Raw genomic sequence first — 20025 nt, 5'->3', positions numbered from 1 at the left:
ACGTCTATGTAATATCGAACATGTCTTATACTGCACCCGAAAAGACCATAAGTAATTCTTAATTACTGTCACTTATATTTTTAGAGAAAATGATAGAACGATTATTTTTATAAGAAAAGAAAGAGTATGTGATGAGGCGTAAAATAAAATATTTAGCCTATATCAATAATTTCTCTGTTAAACAACTATAGTTCGTTAGGACAGTCTACAAATGTTAGTCTAGTTTCGAAATTTTTGGGAGATCCGGACCCGGTGCCCGCCCCCCGGTGGCTACGCCCCTGAGCATTGATAACTAGTCCCAAATTCAATGTGGTGTTCCCCATCATACAGTTTTATGTGGAAATTATCAACAGTATAAAATATACTTATTTTATAAAAGAAATATGTATATACTAAAATACTATCCACAGAGCGGAGGGGGGGGGGTTGGATTCTACATATTGACTTATTAATACTTGGTTCACAAATTACTGTATAAGAAGCCTTCATTATATATATATATGCAAGAATTAACTTGTAAATGCGGGTCTATTTTCATATGTTTTCTGCTCTACTACATATTTTCTTTCTTATTTTATAATTCTGCAATCACTTTTTTTTTTTTTTTTTTTTTTGTCATTATATTGATTTGCTTCAGTATAGTCCCGTAATTTAAAAATATGAATGCATAAAAACAAATTGCACTTGTTAACTGCTAGTGAAATAAAATTCAGAAATCTTATTTAGCGCGAAAAAGCTTCTCATTCACTGGAAACCATGCTGTGTTGCAGAAGCACTGCAACGACCAGAGCCTTTAACTTCTGAGATAGGGGAAAGGAGACTTAACATTCGCTTCAATTGCCGCGCTGAAGGAATTTGGTCGTTGTATGCTCGCTGCAACGCAATATAAATTAGAGACTGTCTGACGGATTATTTTTCGCTTTTTAAAACGGATTAACGGAACGGACAGTTACAGAAGTAAAAAATATGTTATTTAAAGTATATATGGGGGTATTAGAAAGTACGTTTTCTGTTCTTTACTACAATTGCTAATAATATTTTTTTCTTGAATACTTTGGTCGTTGCGCAACGCTGCAACACTAACACTAGCCGCCACTGATAGAAAGGCGATAGACAAAAGTCAACCTTGAAGCATAAAAGCATTCGCATATTCATACATATGTAATTCAGTCATTTTAGTAGATTTCAGTATCGGTGTCATGTTAACAGGGTCTTGTTGTTCTCGGTTACGATCAACTTTTAGGTTCCAAGAGTAATTTGTTTTTATTTCGAAATCCTACGCCGAGTTTTTGCACTGATCCATATAATTTTGCTTCAGTTGGTGAAAACTGTCCATTGGTATACCAAAAAGAATCGGAAACTAAGGTTACGAGGCCAGTATTCCTGGAGTTTCGTCTGTTATAGAGAAATGAGGAGTGTGCGTTAATTTTAATACAGAGTTTCAGCCACCTGCCACGTATGGCACTAGTTGCATGTATACACAAATGGCGACTCGTTTGGAAAACTGGTCTCGCGAAGAAGTCCGCTCAGTTATTCGATTTCTGTGGGCGAAACATGGAACCGCGGCTGGTAGAGGTTTAGATTGTAATGTCTCGTCAGCATGCCGCAGAATGAAGTTTGAGGTTTGTAGAAATAAAACGTACCGACGAGGAAGGCAGTGACCGATCCTGCATGGCATCAACAGGTTTGAACACAGCTCGCGTGGAGGAACTGATTCAGGACAACAGGAGGATCACGTTACAGCATTTGATGGCAGAATTGGAGATGTCGTTCGGAAGCCTTCGTCACATTGCGCACGATATTCACACTTCGTGATAACGTGGCTGAACACGCGAGAACAGGATTTTTACCAGGAGAGAATCTGTAAACTCATCCCACGATGCAATAAGTGCCTCAGCCGATATAGAAACTACTTCGAAAAATAATCTAATGTATGTAGTATCTGTTGGCTGTATTGGTTGTATGAAATAATATATACACGTTTCATTATAGGCTTTGTAACCTTACTTTTTGATCACTCCTCGCATGTTTGATGTTTGGTCTTTTTTCTTTTTTTTTTTTCGTTAAACAATAATAATAAAGTAGAATGGATTCAATTTGAATCTGAACAAAATTTTAACATTCATCTCTTGATTTTCACCAAAATTATTGTAAATATTGTTGCTTGAAAAAGGAAAACAGCTTTAAGTTAGCAGTCGACATTCTTTTTTCACTCACTTGAAATATTACGTATGAGTTCGTTGATTATTAGAACAATAGTGAACAAGGTGTTCAAGTAACAGATCCTCACTTCTGTAAAACAAGTGATGATTGTCATTATCTTTGGTTGTGCTTTTTTTGGACTTTTTTGCAGTAAATAATTCATTATTGATGATTGCTAACAGATGCTCTAGGCGTTGCAGTAAATAATTCATGATTGATAATTGCTAACAGATGCTCTAGGCGTTGCAGTAAATAATTCATGATTGATAATTGCTAACAGATGCTCTAGGCGTTGCAGTAAATAATTCATGATTGATAATTGCTAACAGATGCTCTAGGCGTTGCAGTAAATAATTCATTATTGATGATTGCTAACAGATGCTCTAGGCGTTGCAGTAAATAATTCATGATTGATAATTGCTAACAGATGCTCTAGGCGTTGCAGTAAATAATTCATGATTGATAATTGCTAACAGATGCTCTAGGCGTTGCAGTAAATAATTCATGATTGATAATTGCTAACAGATGCTCTAGACGTTGCAGTAAATAATTCATGATTGATAATTGCTAACAGATGCTCTAGGCGTTGCAGTAAATAATTCATGATTGATAATTGCTAACAGATGCTCTAGGCGTTGCAGTAAATAATTCATGATTGATAATTGCTAACAGATGCTCTAGGCGTTGCAGTAAATAATTCATGATTGATAATTGCTAACAGATGCTCTAGGCGTTGCAGTAAATAATTCATTATTGATAATTGCTAACAGACGCTCTAGGATACATATTTAACACAAAACTTAACTCATCTTGCACCTGCTGGCGTTTCTTTCAAGAATCCATAAAAGGCCAATATTTCGGCCCACACTGGGACCATGGATATTGTAAAATTCCGTCTTTGAGGGTAGAACTAAAAAGATAGTAGACGGAAATTTTGGACTCTCCCAATCACCCTTTTATTATAAAAGTTCCTTCTTATATACAATAGTAATAAATATTACAGATCAGATACAAGTTCCTCTTAGATATTCTGGTGGTTAAGGTTAGTGTAAAGTAGTGTAAAGGGACAAGTTTTGCCGATAGATGTCGCTAGAGTCTTCGTACCTCTCCCATGTATTTTTTACCTTTCACGAAAATTTACAATTTCTCTTACAAGTTTCAACCTAGAGACTTCAAATTTTTAGAGAAGGAACTTCATAACGTATTAAAGGGAACAATCCGTGAGGATTTTTTATTTAGAATTTTCGTCATTGTTGAAATGGCTTGATTGTTAAAATGGATACCCAAACCTTTAACAATGAAACTGTTTAAACTGAAGAAAATTTTAAATAAAAAATCGGCACGGATTGTTCCCTTGAATAGGTTATGAAGTTCCTTCTCTAAAAATTTGAAGTCTCTAGGTTGAAATTTGTAAGAGAAATTGCAAATTTTCGTGAAAGGTAAAAAATACATGGGAAAGATACGAAGACTGTAGCGACATCTATCGGCAAAACTTGTCCCTTTAAACCAATCTCAGAGACTAGGTGTCTTATAGGGGAGTGGGAATAAAACCAAAAGACGAGGCGTCCTAGAGTGGTGAAGTGCTGATCAATCAGTGTAGATTGATGCCTTCTGCAATATGTGGGCTCCATTTATACAGAAATGTTGCTGATTTCCAGTGCTGTAGTCCAAAAATTTTCAGGGAGTATATGCTGTTTTGTGATCATCTATGATTGTCACAAAGGACGTAGAAGTCATTTTTAATGAGCAATGTACAATACATGAATTAATTGAATTTAAATATAAATGATATATTACTATTATATAATCTAAAAGCATTTCATGTTATATTCTTGATTACATTCCTTACTTAAATCACACCATTAATAACATAAATGGGTGTAGATATGGAGAAAGAACCAACTTACTTTGAGAAGCAACAGAGAAAATTGCGCCCAGCGTGCCAGAAGTAAGAAAATGATGTCCAAATTTAACTCTATAAAATTATTAATACATGATTTTTTTTTCGTTTTTTTTAATAGGTTCTGCTCAAAGTTACGTATTATAGTGCGTCCAGTAAGAGAACGTCTCTGACAGCTCGCAGTGACATTTCCACTACTCGTGTGTCAAGGTTTTTTTCGGTGTAGCTGTAGTGGCAATTTAATTAATGGTATAAGACAGAGTGATCGTGGTTCGTAACACTGGTATCAAAGTAGGGGCTGCAATGTCCCACCGCATGTGGTAAGAAACGTCAGAGACCATCTCTTGTTGGCCGTGCTATAACATAGCATGATATTGAAAATATTCATACCTTAGTTTAAAAATATCGAACAAGTTTGGTTCTCTTTAGCAGAGAACAAGCGAAATATCAGAATCATCGACCTTCAAAACGCTAGGATATCGTCTCAGAACAAAAAATACGCCGCTTTGAATCGATCTATTCCCATAGCCTCTGGTGATATAGTCACTTTATCATTGCAATAATGACCTGACTAAATGAATAAATAAATAAATAAATAAATATAAAGGAAAAAAGTAGAAAGTACTATACGCTTCGATGCAGAAGGTACACTCTAAAGACTTATGATTAAACAGAGGGTATACGGCGTGTACCGCCGTGTACTACAGCCCTGTTGACTTTCCTTCTTCGTTACTTGATGATCGTTGACGATGATTGTCTTTGTCTTCTTCGTGTTGTCATCTGAAGTTTGTTTACAGCCAGTGCGTGATGTTAACGAGCACACGTAGAACCTTGCAATATGATCACTTCGTCCGTAAACTAGTGTTACAGGATATGTTTATTACAGAACCGAAAAGAATACGTGGTGTTTCTTCTTTTGGTACAGGACTAAAATAAAACAAAAATGTATTCTAGTTTGCGGACGGAGTGATCGTGTCCATAGCCCCAGCGAGGGTCAAAATGAATGATTATGAATTCTTAAATGAAACTCATAGCTGCGGGTGCAAGGAAAGTTCAATTTTGAATTATTACGTTTATAATCGTACTTTTTTTTTTTTTTTTTTTTAATCGTTACTTTAATACTGAGATGCGGAGTAGAAGTTAAGTGAAGTAAGTTAAAAATGTAAGATTTTACGTTTTATGTTCTCATTTTTCCAGCTCCTTATGTGAAAATGGACATGAATCCAGTGGTACCAGGTCTTGACCAAGGAGCTGTCAGTAAAGATGCAATATTTTTCTCAGTTCATAAATTTGTTGGTGGGGTGCAAACTCCAGGTAAGTACAAAGAACGTAGATTTTGCCTTAACTGATTACCTGAAGTTATCTTCAAACGTTTATCATTAGCTGCAATACTGTTTCTTTTTCAGTTTTACAAGTGTGTGGAAATGAAACAGCAAAAAAGTAATTTTAACTGGTCAAGATTCCGCTTCAAACAAGTTTATTTAAACGTTATATAACTGGATAAAAATTCCATTTTGCTCAGGTTCCGCCATATATAATTATGTTGCAATATTTATATTATGTTTTTTTGTACTTCTGACAGGTGTACTTATTGCAAAGAAATTCCTTTTCAACAATATGATTCCTAATGGATGTGGCGGTGGAACAGTGTTCTTTGTGACTCGGGACAGCCATAGATATTTAAAGGTATGTTTGATGAAATAAAATGCTTGTAAAGCATGCTTACAGTAACAGCATGAAAATATCCACTTTTTTTTTTTTTTTTTTGTAATACTCATGTAATATAACATCAAATCAATCACTATATATCCTGTTCCATCAAAAATTAGGAGAAATTTCAGCGCGATATTTCTTCAGGTTATCCTTCTTACGTAACATTTCTCCAGTTTTGATGGAATAGTAAATATATTCTTCTTCATGATAATGCCTTTCGTTTTCAATTTTTCCACATAATATGAATCGATGTATTTCGATTGTCTAAATTTACTTAACTCATCCGATACACTTGTTGTGTATGAAATAAGCTATAAACAGACGACGCTTATCCCGTATGCTTCTCCCCATATCCACATTTTCCGAGGCGCCCGTCAGTCACGTGAGATACTCCCCCCCACACACACACACACAAGTAAACAATTCGTGCTTCTGGACCCATTCTCGTCACTTCTTGTGAAGATCCTGCTAGATCGCTGTGATTTCATGGGTAGTGTGCGGTATAGAATTACGTAACAGTGTTAGGAGATAAGGATAGACCCAAAGATCCCCACCGGAAGCATTTCTAGTGGTACACGGTGACCCGAGAAAATTACCACAACACTGTCGGTATCGTCGATTGGTTTTTCAACTCCTGTTCGAACACACCTCACTTTGTGACATAGAAACCAAACTTATTCGTGACCTATAGAGCCTACCGGTTCTGTACATACCCATATAGCCTACACCCTAGTACTCACCGGTCAAGAAAGTAAGGAGTCACTGGAGATGCCCTTTATAAAAGAAGCTTTCGAGGTAAGATTTTTAATGTTTTTGTATTCTCGGTACTTAAGTCGATCTAATTTTACTTTTACACCTCAACACTCTAATCGTTTACATGAGATCAGCAAAACCGAGCAGTACCGGGTCTGACCAGAGGAAAGATGGATGACCAATCGTATTCACCAGATGGTGTAGGCACTGCGACGTCCACCTATCGCCATGAGGCTAATTGGGGAGCTATATGAAAGAAAGAGATAGCGAAAGAGCCAGCATTAAGTGTTCACCACATATCACCCCAAAGGCACGAGTTTCAAAAGTCGAGTGGTATGTCCTGGCTAATTAAGTGTTTTGGCACTAGAAGTTTACTTTTACCAGAACACGAAATAGCCGAGAGCGATCAGCAGTGTCTAGCCGTTTTGGGCTCTAGCACTGAAACAATTTCAAATGCGACATTGGGGTTTGCATATTCGGAAATTAGTGTCTGCATGTTCTCCCCATACCCATCTTGTCCGAGGGGCCGTCGGTCACCGGGGATACACGCCCCCACAATTAAACAATTCGTGCTTCTGGGCTGGTTCTTGTCACTTCTTTTAAAACTCCTGCTGAAGCTGTGGTTTCATGAGTAGTATGCAGCATAGAATTACGCAACAGTCAGGAGATCAGGATAGACCCAAAGATCTCCACCGGAATCCTCTCCAGTGGCGCACGGTGACCCGAGAAGTGACTACAACACTGTCGGGACCATCAATCGGTTTTTCGATTTCGGTTCGAACACACCTCACTGGTGCGTCTGCGACATCGAGACCAACATATTCGTGAGCTCTTCCGTGGCTAAGCGGTTAGCGTACGCGCCTTTGGCGTGGGAGACCCGGGTTCGATTCCCGGCTGGAGATCATGTGGTTCGGATTCCATGTTAATCAGTCAGTCCACGTCTCTTATAGCCTCGCTGCTGAACGGGACATTAAACTCAAAATCAACTCAACCAACGTATTCGTGACGCACAGAGCTCACATGTTCTCTACTTACCCATATTGACCCTGGTACTTACCGGTCAAGAAAATAGGAAGTCAACAATGCATTGGGTGAAGATATCCTTTTGGAGTGCTTTTGTCGTATTTTGGTCTCTTTCTGCGACCCTTATTAAAGATACGTGACTGAGGTTTACAAAAAGAAAATGAAATCTTTTGAGTTTTACGTCCCATGGTTATGCCGATGAGGCTAAAGGAGACGGTGAAGATGAGAAATGAATGAAAATGGTGGAAATGAAGAAAGTGGGAGGAAACGGGAGAACCCCTAGAAAACTTAGAGCATGATGTTTGTCCACCACAAATCCCACACGGCGCGAGTTGGGATCGAACCAGGGACACCAAGCAACGGAGATGAACGCTCTACCACTGAATCACCGCGTCCCCCTGCAAACATTCTTCACGTAATTCTTATAATATGAATGGAGAAAAAGTAATGAAAATAGGTTTTTGATATTGTAAGAGAAATTTGAAGTTCAAATGAGAGTATAATGGTTAGATAAATGAACGAAATTATTAAAATAAGTAGAATATTTAAAAATGCAGAAACATGATAATATTGCAACAAATAGGAGTATTGGAGAAAAAGACAGCAAAAAATATAATACATAAAAAGAATATTCTAATCCTACATGAACTGACGTAAAATAACGGGTACTTCCGGTTAACGCGGAAAGTTAAAATTTGACATTTGTAGCTTTCCGGGACTGACCCACAGGAAAATTGCTAAAAGTAAATATTTTTAATTTCTAAAGGGTCTGAAGGGGGAATGAAGAAATTCCCCATGTTATTTGATGACCCCCTTTTTTTAAGGGGGGGGGGGGGCTATAATCTCATTTGAAATAAAATCTTGAAATTCGGTATACGTGTATGTTTTCGTTAGCGTTACCTAAGTAAATTACTAGAAATAAAAGTTTCCAACTTTAGAGTGGTTTTATGGAGCACTGAAAAACCTTTCCCGTGTTATTTATATGGGGCATCTTGTACACCCCAAAATGTTTAGGCACTTCGAGCAGGATTAGAATGATGAAATTTGGCATGATTGTACCCTTTCGGGACTAACGCAGAGAAAAATTGCCAAAAGTGAATATGTTTAATCTTTAAGGGGTCTAAAGGGGAGATGAAGAAATTCCCATGTTGTTTAAATGGGCGCTTTCTTGAGATACAAAATCTTATCTTTTAGATAGATGAAATGCGAAAAGAAACTTGAAGTTTGGTAGAATTGTGGGATTAAGAGGTGCGAGGCCGTAGACCGAATAAACGCAGGAGTCAGGGGATGAAGCCTCCAGCTGGGCAAATTCAGGAAATGTTAAGAAGTGCGAATGCACGAAATTCACTCTTAATGCAAAGGCTGATATGTAAGAGACGCGAGGTCGTAGGCCGAATGAACTCGGGGGCTTGGAGACGGAGCCCCTGATCTTTTGCTTAAAACTACAGAGCCGAGTAAACAATCACAACTGTTAATTGTGTAAGAGATTTAAATTATTCTCGTGGTACTGGAAAGAATGTTGTGTTTATCTTATTAGAACTGAAAAAATATACACTTCTCGGTTAATTAACTTTGTTTTTGTAAATATATCCTCTTTGCATTGGTCAGTTTAAAAAGATAAGTTTAAAGTAGTTTTATATGTAATAATACATTTTAAAATTCACAATCATTTAAAAAAAAAAATGTCCTTTTATAAAAGCAAATGGTGCTGCCTTACTTGTACGGAGCACCAATAAAAACAGAAAGTGGGATCTTCTACCCACAAATTGGGCAGCTCCACTTGCTCTTTTATGTATAAAATAATTAAGTAATTATTTTTAAGTAGGAAAAAATCTTGAGAGAATCTACTGATGTAATTCAAATTGTTTGTATTTAAAACGCAGGATGCTGAAGACTCATCTGAACCCATCAATCTTTCTACTGTAGCTATAAGACAGGTATTATTTGACACTTTTTGATTGGGTGTTTCTGTGAGTTGCAATTTTTTTTTTTTTTTTTGGTAATGCATTCCCAAATCTTTTTTTATTATTATTATATATAATTAATAACGCTGTGGCGCCATTTTGTTAATAATTCGTTCATGTAACCTTAAACAAAATGCTGTATAACAACATAAGTTTATAATATAAACGAAAAATGCTAAGCATGATTAATAAAATAAAACTTTAAAAAATTACGATATTACATGACTCAAAAAACCAGATTCACTTAACTGATTTGTGGGAATTTGTTATCTTTTACAAAAAGGTGTGGGATCTTCTGTTGGCATGTGGGGAATATACTACCACTTGGTTATGTGTGGTGAGGTGTGAAAATAATATTTTTTTTTTTTTTTTTTTACCATTGGTGCTGCTAACCTGCTGTGCAATAAATAAATAAATAAATAAATAATAATCAAAGTATCAAAGTTAAATAAGTAGTATTTTAAATGTAATTTCAAGCAGGAAAGAAATGGTAATCAAACTTTTCGTCATTGATAACTCTTGAGGGTCTGGTTGTAGCTGAACATCGTCTTTGTAAAAGAATATATCTGTTTCAGAACGCAAGTAATGTTACTGTACGCATTTCGTGGTCAACTACTACCTGTTTAACAAGATATTGTATTCAGGCGTATTTGTATTGAGAAGTTATCTCTATATACGAGGTGTAATCATAAAGTAAGGTTACAAAGCCTGCAGTGAAACGTGTATGTATTATTTCATATAACCAATACAGCCAACAGAAAGTACATACATTAGGTTATTTTTCCACAATAGTCTCCATAGCAGTTGAGGCGCATTGTGGTAAGAATCCCGTCCTTGCGTGTCCAGTCACGTTGTCACGAAATGTTTTACCCTGAAGCGAAGCGAACAATGTGACAAACGCTTCCGAACAACATTCCCACTTCTGCCATCAGATGCCGTAACGTGATCCTCCTGTCGTCCTTGAGTTGATTTTGAGTTTAACGTCCCGTTCAGCAGCGAGGCTATATGAGATGTGGACCTACTGATTAACGTGGAATCCGAACCACATGAGCTCCCGCCGGGAATCGAACCCGGGAGCTCCCACGCCAAAGGCGCATACGCTAACCGCTTAGCCACGGAGGAGCTTCTTCTGTCGTCCTGAATCAGCTCCACGCGAGCTGTGTTCAAATCGGCGGATGTAGTACTGGGTTCGCCACTGCGCTTTTCGTCGGTGACGTGTTCTCTACTAGCAAAAAGTTTCGACACCATTCTGCGACATGCTGACGAGACAAAACAGTCTCTCCGTAAACCTCTACCAGCTGCCGCTGAACTTCAGTCACGGTTACATGTTTTGCCCATAGGAATCGAATTACTGAACGGATTTCTTCGTGAGACCAGTTTTCCAAATGAGTCGCCATTTGTGTTTACGTACAACTGACGCCGTAGGTGGCGGATGGCTGAAACTGCACAGTTGCCAACTCCATGTATTAAGATTACCGCACAGTCCTCCTCATTCCTATCTGACAGACGAAACTCCAGAAATATCGGCCATGTAACCACTGTTGAATTCAGGCATGTTCAAGGGGGCTAAGCCCCCTAGAATGTACATGCGCCCCCTCTAGAATAGCTATACACATGCACTGAAATATTTGCTTTTTCTTTTAATTTTTTCTTAAAGAAAAGTCTCAAAAGCATTTTTGTTAAAAAAGAAAATGAGTTTCTTCTTTTGCCCAATAATTGTTCTAATTAACAAACCGCATTCTCGTATAAAATCGAAGTTAGATAAAAATTTGGAAATTAGATACAGATACACACAAACTCTTTAGTTAGGGAAAAATGGCAATATGTTGGTTATTGCAGCCGACCAGAAAATAACAAGTGGCGTGTTTTATTGCGATAGATTCCTGCTGCTCTATTGCAAACTAGAACAGAGCACCCTCTTAAATTTTTATTGCCCCCCTTTGTAGAAAAGTCTGAATTCAGTACTGCATGTAACCTTAGTTTCTGATCCTCCCTCGTAGAAGCCTTTATTGACTCATGAATGCCTTGACCAAACTAATTATGTTAGAAATTTGAAATTTAGAAGGTACATACAATTTCTGACGTAAAGCACCTGACATGGAAGAAGGGTTTGGGGGAATGAAGGTAGTCATTATTAGTGTTGTAAAAAAACGGTTTTTTTTCTGTGAAGTTTTTTTTTTCAATAAAAAACATCGTTCTTTTTCATGTTTTTTTTCAAATGTCTGTTTTTTTTCTGGCAACTATTATTTATTGATTTACGTCGCAGATTATTGAAATAATCAACAGAACTTGAGTCGAAGCCCTCGTAACTTACAAATCTTTTGTTTATTTCCACTTATATACTAGCAAAATTGTGTGATTATTCCTTTCGGCCCCAGGTCATTTTTGGCGTTTTTCTACATTTCCAGTTAGTGACTTATTGCTCAAAAACAATTCATTCAATTGATATGGTTAAGGCCTTGTTTTTTTAGAAAATGGACGTGGCTATCTTTTGGTGTAAGTTGCATTGCAGTGTTGCCAATAGGTGCGAAATTATTGAGGGAAATGTAGGGGTGAAAATTTACTAAAAATTCCCTAACCGAATTTCAAAATTTTTTGTATCTAGTACCACTGCTGCTATATGGGTTCAAGTCACCTAAAAAATTCTTTGGTGTGTTGACAAGGTACAGTGAAATCCTGAAGTCGCTTACTTCCATCCAAAGAGGGAAAGAAAAAAATCTGTCATACACATGAAATTTTGACACTTTTTACGCTCACAAGCAAAAATCAAATATGCCGGGGCTACAGCTTCTCTAATTATCCTATTGAAACTTTTTATGGTGCGTTCTGTAGGGTAAAGAGGAAGCTTTCAGGAAGTGGTACGTTTGTTTCAATGTAGTCAGTAAGAGGGTAATAATGGAGGGGAAAAGGGAAATTTTCCGAATTTTTCACCTAAAAGCGGGAATTAGTTGTTTTGGCTGGAAACACTGCCATCCGACACACGAAAACTATCTGAAAATAGCCCTTAGTACTCCAAGAATATATCCTACAAGTATCATGGCGATATATAACAAAGTAAGCATGAATTTTTTTAAAAAATCTCATTCTACCTCAGAAATTCACCATTTTCTTACCACTTACAGAACATGGTTTATTATAAACCTCAACTGTACTTTCCCTAATTATTCTAGTGAAACTTTTTATGGTGCGCTGTGTAGGCTAAGGATGAGGGTATTAGACACTGGTACGTTTGTTCGAATGTAGCCAACAAGAAGGAAATAATAGAAATAAAAAAGGGATTTTTTTTCAAAATTTGCCCTAAAATCTGGAATTAAAATTTTCTGTAGCTGGCAACACTACTATCAGACACACACAAACTATCTTAAAATAAGCTTTGGTATACCTCTAATATATCTTACAAGTATTGTGACGATATCTAATAAAGTAAGCATGTCAATAAAAAATATCTCATTCTACCTTTAAAAAAATCACAGTTATCTTCCCAATTAGAGAACAAGGTATACTGTACTTCCCCTAATTATCCTATTGAAACTTTCTATAATGCGTTGTGTAGAGCAAAGACGAGACTTCCAGATACTGGTACGTTTGGTCCGATATAGCCAACGAGAGGGAAATAATAGAGACAAAACAGATAATTTTTTTCAAAATTTCCCCCTAAAATCTGGAATTAAAATTTTCTGTAGCTGGTAACACTGCTACCAGACAGACGCAAACTATCTTAAATTAAATATTGGTACACGGCGATATTTAAGGAACAAAACTTCTAATTACCAAAAATATATTACTGTAAACAGAAAAGTAGGGAAAAACTAGAAAAATCAAGGGTTAGAACCTAAATACGAATTTTCGTGCGTTCCCTAATTACCCCATTGTAACGATCTGTATTTGCGTTTGTTAAGTAAGGACAAATGTTCGATTGGCGTAAGTTGACTTGCACTCAGACGTATAGGTACGGATTTATAAACAAACATTTCTAATTTTTTCCCAAAATTTAGGAAAATTTTAAATTCCCTAATTGGCAACACTGCGCGCAGGCCTGTCTAATTGATGTCAACAGTTAGGTATCCATCCGAAGTATCTACCTGGCAAGTCTTAAGGAGGTCTTTCTACAACGAAGGAAGCTACAGGGAAAAAAGAAGTAAAGAAAATTCGAAATTAGAAAATTCTCGAATTTTTGACTGGGGTGAAATTTGAGAAGGAAATTCGACACCAGAAGAAAAAAAATATGATAAACTATAGTCCAACCATATTTTGCAAGAATAAGATCCCGATATCTTAGTGTCCACACAGAAGCGGATTAAACAAATGACACCCGTGTGTGCCACTTTGGCTACCTGGGCCACCGAGTATATATTTGATTACACTTTTTTGACTACTAACTCGTGTTGTTGTAGTTATAGTCTCGACTAATAATAATATAGTTGTTGTAAACAATAAATTTATAAGGAGAATTTTCTCTCCGTTTTACAGCTTAGTTCCAACACTGTTGGTGAGAAATGCAGGGTGTTTCAAAATGAATTTTGGGGTTTTAAGTCTTCGTAGTACTTATTACATTTTACGTACAATTATAAGCAATGCATCAAGTAAAAGAGCACCTCAAACATCTTTGCTACAAGTGTTCAATGTGAGATTCATTTATCACACGGCACACATCTAGTCGATAGGCGAGAAAGGCCCATAAACTTTCCCCCATATGGCACAAAACATTCAATTTAGGGGTCTCATTTCAGGTGTACCATCCCCTGAGGATTTGCTGACGGCCAGATACAAACATTATGAGTGTTCACATTAGATCTTAGGTGAAATGTCTATTTATCACTGAAAACTACACGATCCATAAAATCTCCATTGTTATGCAGCAATATTTCACTTGCGAAATTGGCACGTAAACCGTAGTCTGTAGGCTTTAGACCTGTAGCAACTGCAAACGATAAGGACGTAGTTGCAATCGTCTCCTTAATATTCTTCACACAGAGCGTTGCACTGTACAGATTCAGTCTTTATTAAAACACACACACACACACATAAAAAAAAAAACGTTCTGCTCTCTAGTCTACATCTTTTGTGCTTGCTCTTTCTAACGGCAGACAGAAGAAACAATACATGTACATGCGTGCGTACAAAACTGTTTGAGTTGCTCTTTCATTTGATATAATATTTATAATTGTAATAGATACTACAAAGTTTCAAAACCCAAATATTAATTTTGAAACACCCTGCATTACTTCAAATTGTGTCATCCTATATTCATGTCTTTTATATACATGTCATTAGGGCCGGTCCTAGTCAATTTGTCGCCCCATGCAATGGCATAATTTGCCGCCTCCCCCTTCCTCCAGAAAGAACAAATCTTAAAAGTCATGATTTTAAGTATGCTACTCCAGCATGAACAACAAAGGTGAGGGTAAGTGCAGTTGCACTCAGAAAGGCTTAAATACTTACTAAAAATGTAATCCCGTTGTGTCTTTTTTAAAAAAATATTAATCTATTACGTTAGTGAAAGATAAAGCAAACACACCTGCAGAGGAAAAATGGTAATCCTTTTTATATAATTCATTCTCGAGCTTCAATCTCAATGTATCAGTTTGCAATTCCAGTGCAACTAGCTCTTTTATCTTTATTTCTTAATTTCCCTTCAATATCTGTTAACATTTTTTAAAAAAAAAAAAAACGTTTCTATCTTCAATGATAAGGAACTTGTTTCTGACAAAAACAAGACTAGTTGTCATATCAAAACTGTGATAACTTACTAACTGGAACGGATATTCACTACTATTCGAGAACTGAATTCTTGCATTTGGCAACAATCAAGCAATTTGTGCTGGGATTTATTTAACCATTTGCTTTAGCATTGTCCATGTGGCCTTGACCAAATGCAAACTAAACTTAATTTATGAATGTAGTATTCGAATAGAAGGTCAGGTTAGTAAATGTAACTACCATCATCATGAAGTCTGTTTCCAACAAGAAATATTTAATTTAAATAATATACTTATGACAGATTTTACCGGATCATCCAAACTTGCTGCTCCACGCAAATGCACGTGTTGCATATATGGTAGAGCCGGCATATCATATATATCTAGTCGACAAATTATTTATATATGACATTTAGAAAAATACTATTAGGCAAATTAGTATTAGTTTTTACCTTTAGACAAGTTATTTGAATTTTATACTGTTCGTGACATTATTTTCGTACTTATTAAAGGCCTGCTTTCACGAAAAAACAAAATTTCATTTCTACATTTATTTCTTAGTTGATATTGATGGAAACTGCTGAAACCCGAATTGTTAATAGGTATGGTATTCATGTAAATTGTAAAATATTTGTAGCGTATCAGTATCTAGCGTTTAATTTATGTTGCATTTTACGGTGATTATACCTACATAAAAATATTTAATACTTAAACAGACGTAAGATGCATTAAAAATGACTATTTGAAAAAAAAAACGAAATTTAGAAAAAAAACGAGAGGCAATGTTTTTTTTCTAAAAAAAACGTACATTTCTGAAAAAATACGAACGTTTTTTTTTTCTATTTACAACACTAGTCATTATTATAATAAGATGCCCATATCTCGGAACCCCTTGTGGATACAGACGTAAAATTTGATATTTGGGCTTTTCACTGAAGATAGCTGATTCAGGACGACAGGAGGGTCACGTTACGGCATTCCCGTGGTGGCAGAAGTGGGAATGTTCTTCGGAAGCGTTTGTCACACTGTTCGCTTCGCTTCAAGGTAAAACATTTCGTGACAACGTGTCTGAACACGAAAGGACGAGATTTTTACCACAATGCGCCTCAACCGCTAGGGAGACTATTGTGGAAAAATAACCTAATGTGTATATACTGTCTTTTGGATGTATTGGTTGGCTGTGTTTCAGTTGTTTTTTGATATTTGATCTAGAAGAAAAGGAAAAAGGGGTTGGAAATTTGAAGTGGAAAAGGAGAAGTATGGTTGGAATTATTACAATAAGATGCCAAAATCTCAGAATCCCGTGAGATTACAGATATGAAACTTGGTATTTGAACTTTTCATTTAAGGCAATTAAACACATGTTTCGGTGTTTATATATATATATATATATATATATATATATATATATATATGGATTAAAAGAGAAGAAAAAGGGGTAGTTCACTACGATACACGTACTAAATGTACGAATTTCGTGCGAGAGCACGAGTTGAGACGAAATATACAGGGTGGCCCAAAAGTATGTGTACTCCCCTGCATTGAACAAGTATAACATTCTGGTTTATGAATTTATTTGGTTCGACTGTTCCGGGCTTAAGTTATAAGTAAAAAGACGTTAAGAATAAATAATAAAGAAACTAGGTCGACCTGGTTGATAACAATAAGAAATGATATAAAATACAGTGAGCTGATCAGTACGGGACTGTACCTACGTTTGGGCCACCCTATATATGAAAGATGCAGAAAAAAGAACGAGAAATGCTTTCCCGCAGTAACACGTGGGGTTATTTAAGACTACAGATATAAAATTTTAAAAAGACTGAGCTCTTTGGATCGTTTACATGCCATTTTTAGTTGAAAATAAATATGTTAGGAGAAACCTAGTAAATTCCTGCTAGGAAGATACCATATTGTTTAATGTGTCATGGAAGCTACAACACGAAATGCTATAGAGTTAGTTATGTATGCTTACAAGAAGAACTTGTAAATATTTTAGGTAAGGAAAAATAAATCTTAAAATTCACGTCCTAAGAATAATGAATAATTCTAATAGCACTGCCCAAGAGAGTAAGTACTTGACTAAAGGAAAGCAAAGGTTGAAAATTGTATAGGGATCTATTAGCCTTCATAATTTGATATTAAGGTAGTCAGAAAACTAGCTTTTTCTAACTTTTTTTTTCTGTGAAATTTGATGCCAAGCCTGTTGAATTGTCATAGGTTGTAAAAAGATTTTACTAATACTACTTGCATGTGGCTGCATGTTTTTTTAATATTTTAATAATTAATGCAATTGCTGTACCGGTAATCAAATCTTTTATATGTGTTTTCCTTGCAGTATTAATTTAATTGCTTGTTCATACTTGTAATAAGTTGCTTTTCCAATTACTCCATTTGGTACGAGAAAATTCCTTGTATTATAAATTGTCACTTCGTAATTGTTCTGTACATATTCTGTGTAGATATCTATGATCGTATCCAAAAGTGCGAAGTGCACACTTCGAGCATGCACGCTCGTAGTCTACAAATGGAGTGCATACTTCGTCAAATTAACTTTTGGTCCGCACTTCGTTTCAGCGCCTCCTCGTGGTAGAACATGGAAGATTGGTAACAAAAGAATGGAGAATTTCGCGCGCTGAAAAAAAAATAATGTAATGCTTTTCTTTTTAAACGAATGACTTTCCAGTTATATTAAAGATAAATACATCGTACAGATTGACAATGTGGGGCAATCATAAAATGAGTTTCCAAACCATAGAGAAAATTGAGGACAATGCAACAAGAAACCTACGCACCACCCCAGAAAGCACGTTCCAAGAGGCTTTCTAAAAATGGCAGAAACGTTGGAAATGGTGTATCGTCAATAGAGGGGACTACTTTGAGGGAGACAGTGTTTAAAATATATTGAGCAATAAAGATGTTACAGCAGAAGTTCTGTTTCTTTTTGAACACATCTCTATGTGAAATCAACGTTTCAAGGGCGATCTTAGTCCTTAGCTCTACTGAAACCGGAAGTGGTGGGAATTTGTTACAATTTCTGGTTTCAGTATTGATAGTCGAAAAGCAAACTCAGTGATGTGTAGCGAGAAACGGGTTTTTGATACAGATTTAGAGATACAAGAATAGGTTTCGTTTCAGCTCTAATTCCTCTATTGAAACTAGAAACAGTAGAAATAAAGTATCATTTTCTGTTTTAGTATTGATCGCTATAGAGCAGAGACTGTAATAGATAACCAGAAACTGTTTGCTGATATGAATTTATTGTATAAAAATAGGTTCAACCTCTACTTTATCCTTCTTTTGTAACCAGAAATCGTAGAAATATTCAGTTATCTGGTTTCAATATTAATCGCCATAGAACACGAACGGTTAGAGAAAGTAATGTTTTTGATATGGACTCAGTGGCCCAGGAATAAGCTCCATCTCTCACCTTGTCCATCTGTGCAGACTGGAAGTGATTTTAATATTAAACTTCCAATTTCAGTATTGAACCTCGTAATTCACAAGTCTGTAGTCATTTCAGAATCTGAAACTAAATTCTTTTGGGTTTTGAAGTTTTCTGACTAGTCATAGAACACTGCCCACCATCCTGTTACTAAATGTTCAGATTCGTGCATTCTGAACGAGGCTTAATAGTAAAATATTAGATATATATATGTTAATTTATCGTATAACTTAAGTTAAAATGTTGTTAGACAACATACTCTAAATTTTCACTTATATATTCGTATCCCTTCTAAGTATTTTTGGAAAGAAATTGATTACATAACGCCCCCCCCCCCCCCCCCAGAAAGCAGAAAGGTGCTAAGCGCCACTTTCCTTGATTTCCAACTAACTGACTACCCATTTCATGTTTAATGTGCAGAAACTAGACAAGTGGCAGGAGACAATATGAAAGGTTTGCAGTGAAAACTGAATTTTAGAAGAAAGAGAGAATCGGAATTAATTTGTGTTTCCTTCGTTTTTATTCATCTCCTGAGAAATTTCCATTTTGGCGCTTAGCACCTTTTTACTTTCTGGGGGCGATTAAATTCAAAATATACTATAGCTAAGCTAATGTATAAAGATAATTTGTCTTTGTTTTTCTGGTTGCAAGCTCTAAATATACGATAGCTAAGCTAATGTATAAAGATAACTTGTCTTTGTTTTTCTGGTTGCAAGCTCTAAATATACGATAGCTAAGCTAATGTATAAAGATAATTTGTCTTTGTTTTTCTGGTTGCAAGCTCTAAATATACGATAGCCAAGTTAATGTATAAAGATAATTTGTCTTTGTTTTTCTGGTTGCAAGCTCTAAATATACGATAGCCAAGTTAATGTATAAAGATAATTTGTCTTTGTTTTTCTCTGGTTGCAGGATACGGAACTCCGTGAGGAAGGTGGAACTGCAGCTATTGTAGAATCCATCAGAGCTGGACTTGTCATGCAGTTGAAGGAAAATGTTGGAGCACAAACGATTATGTCGCGGGAGGAAAAAATTACAAAGTAATTTTTGCTTTTTTTTTTTTTTTTTTTTTTTTAATAGCTGTAATTGTATTAAAAGCGTTTTTGCATATGCTAACGGTATAGGTTTGGTAAGTCTTTCAGTGTAAGAAAAAAAATAAAAAATAGTGTTTTTTCTGATAAAGCGTAAAGACTGGTATTTGAAGTGAAAGTCTGATACGAAAGACGAACTAGAAATTAAAGATTATTAAGAATATGTAGGCGCAGGTGAGAAGACAGTATTAAGATCGCATAAATCAGAATACTGGTTCCAGTTGGCTAAGGATAA

At 36.0% G+C, this 20025-nt stretch overlaps 1 protein-coding gene across 1 annotated transcript in view; it reads left to right on the top strand.

Annotated features, from left to right (window-relative positions):
- Positions 1-20025, top strand: part of LOC145669521 (uncharacterized) — a 307844-nt gene that overhangs the window by 253102 nt on the left and 34717 nt on the right. The window contains exons 5-7 of the mRNA XM_081737700.1: positions 5300-5416; positions 5685-5788; positions 19612-19739. Of these exons, the coding sequence (XP_081593826.1) occupies positions 5300-5416; positions 5685-5788; positions 19612-19739 (349 nt within the window). The remainder of the gene's footprint in view (positions 1-5299; positions 5417-5684; positions 5789-19611; positions 19740-20025) is intronic.

The sequence above is a fragment of the Thermobia domestica genome, chromosome 14 (genome assembly GCF_964235325.1).
Source record: "Thermobia domestica chromosome 14, izTheDome1.hap1.1, whole genome shotgun sequence".
NCBI classification, from domain to species: domain Eukaryota; kingdom Metazoa; phylum Arthropoda; class Insecta; order Zygentoma; family Lepismatidae; genus Thermobia; species Thermobia domestica.
This window is presented reverse-complemented; position numbering and strand designations above follow the sequence as displayed.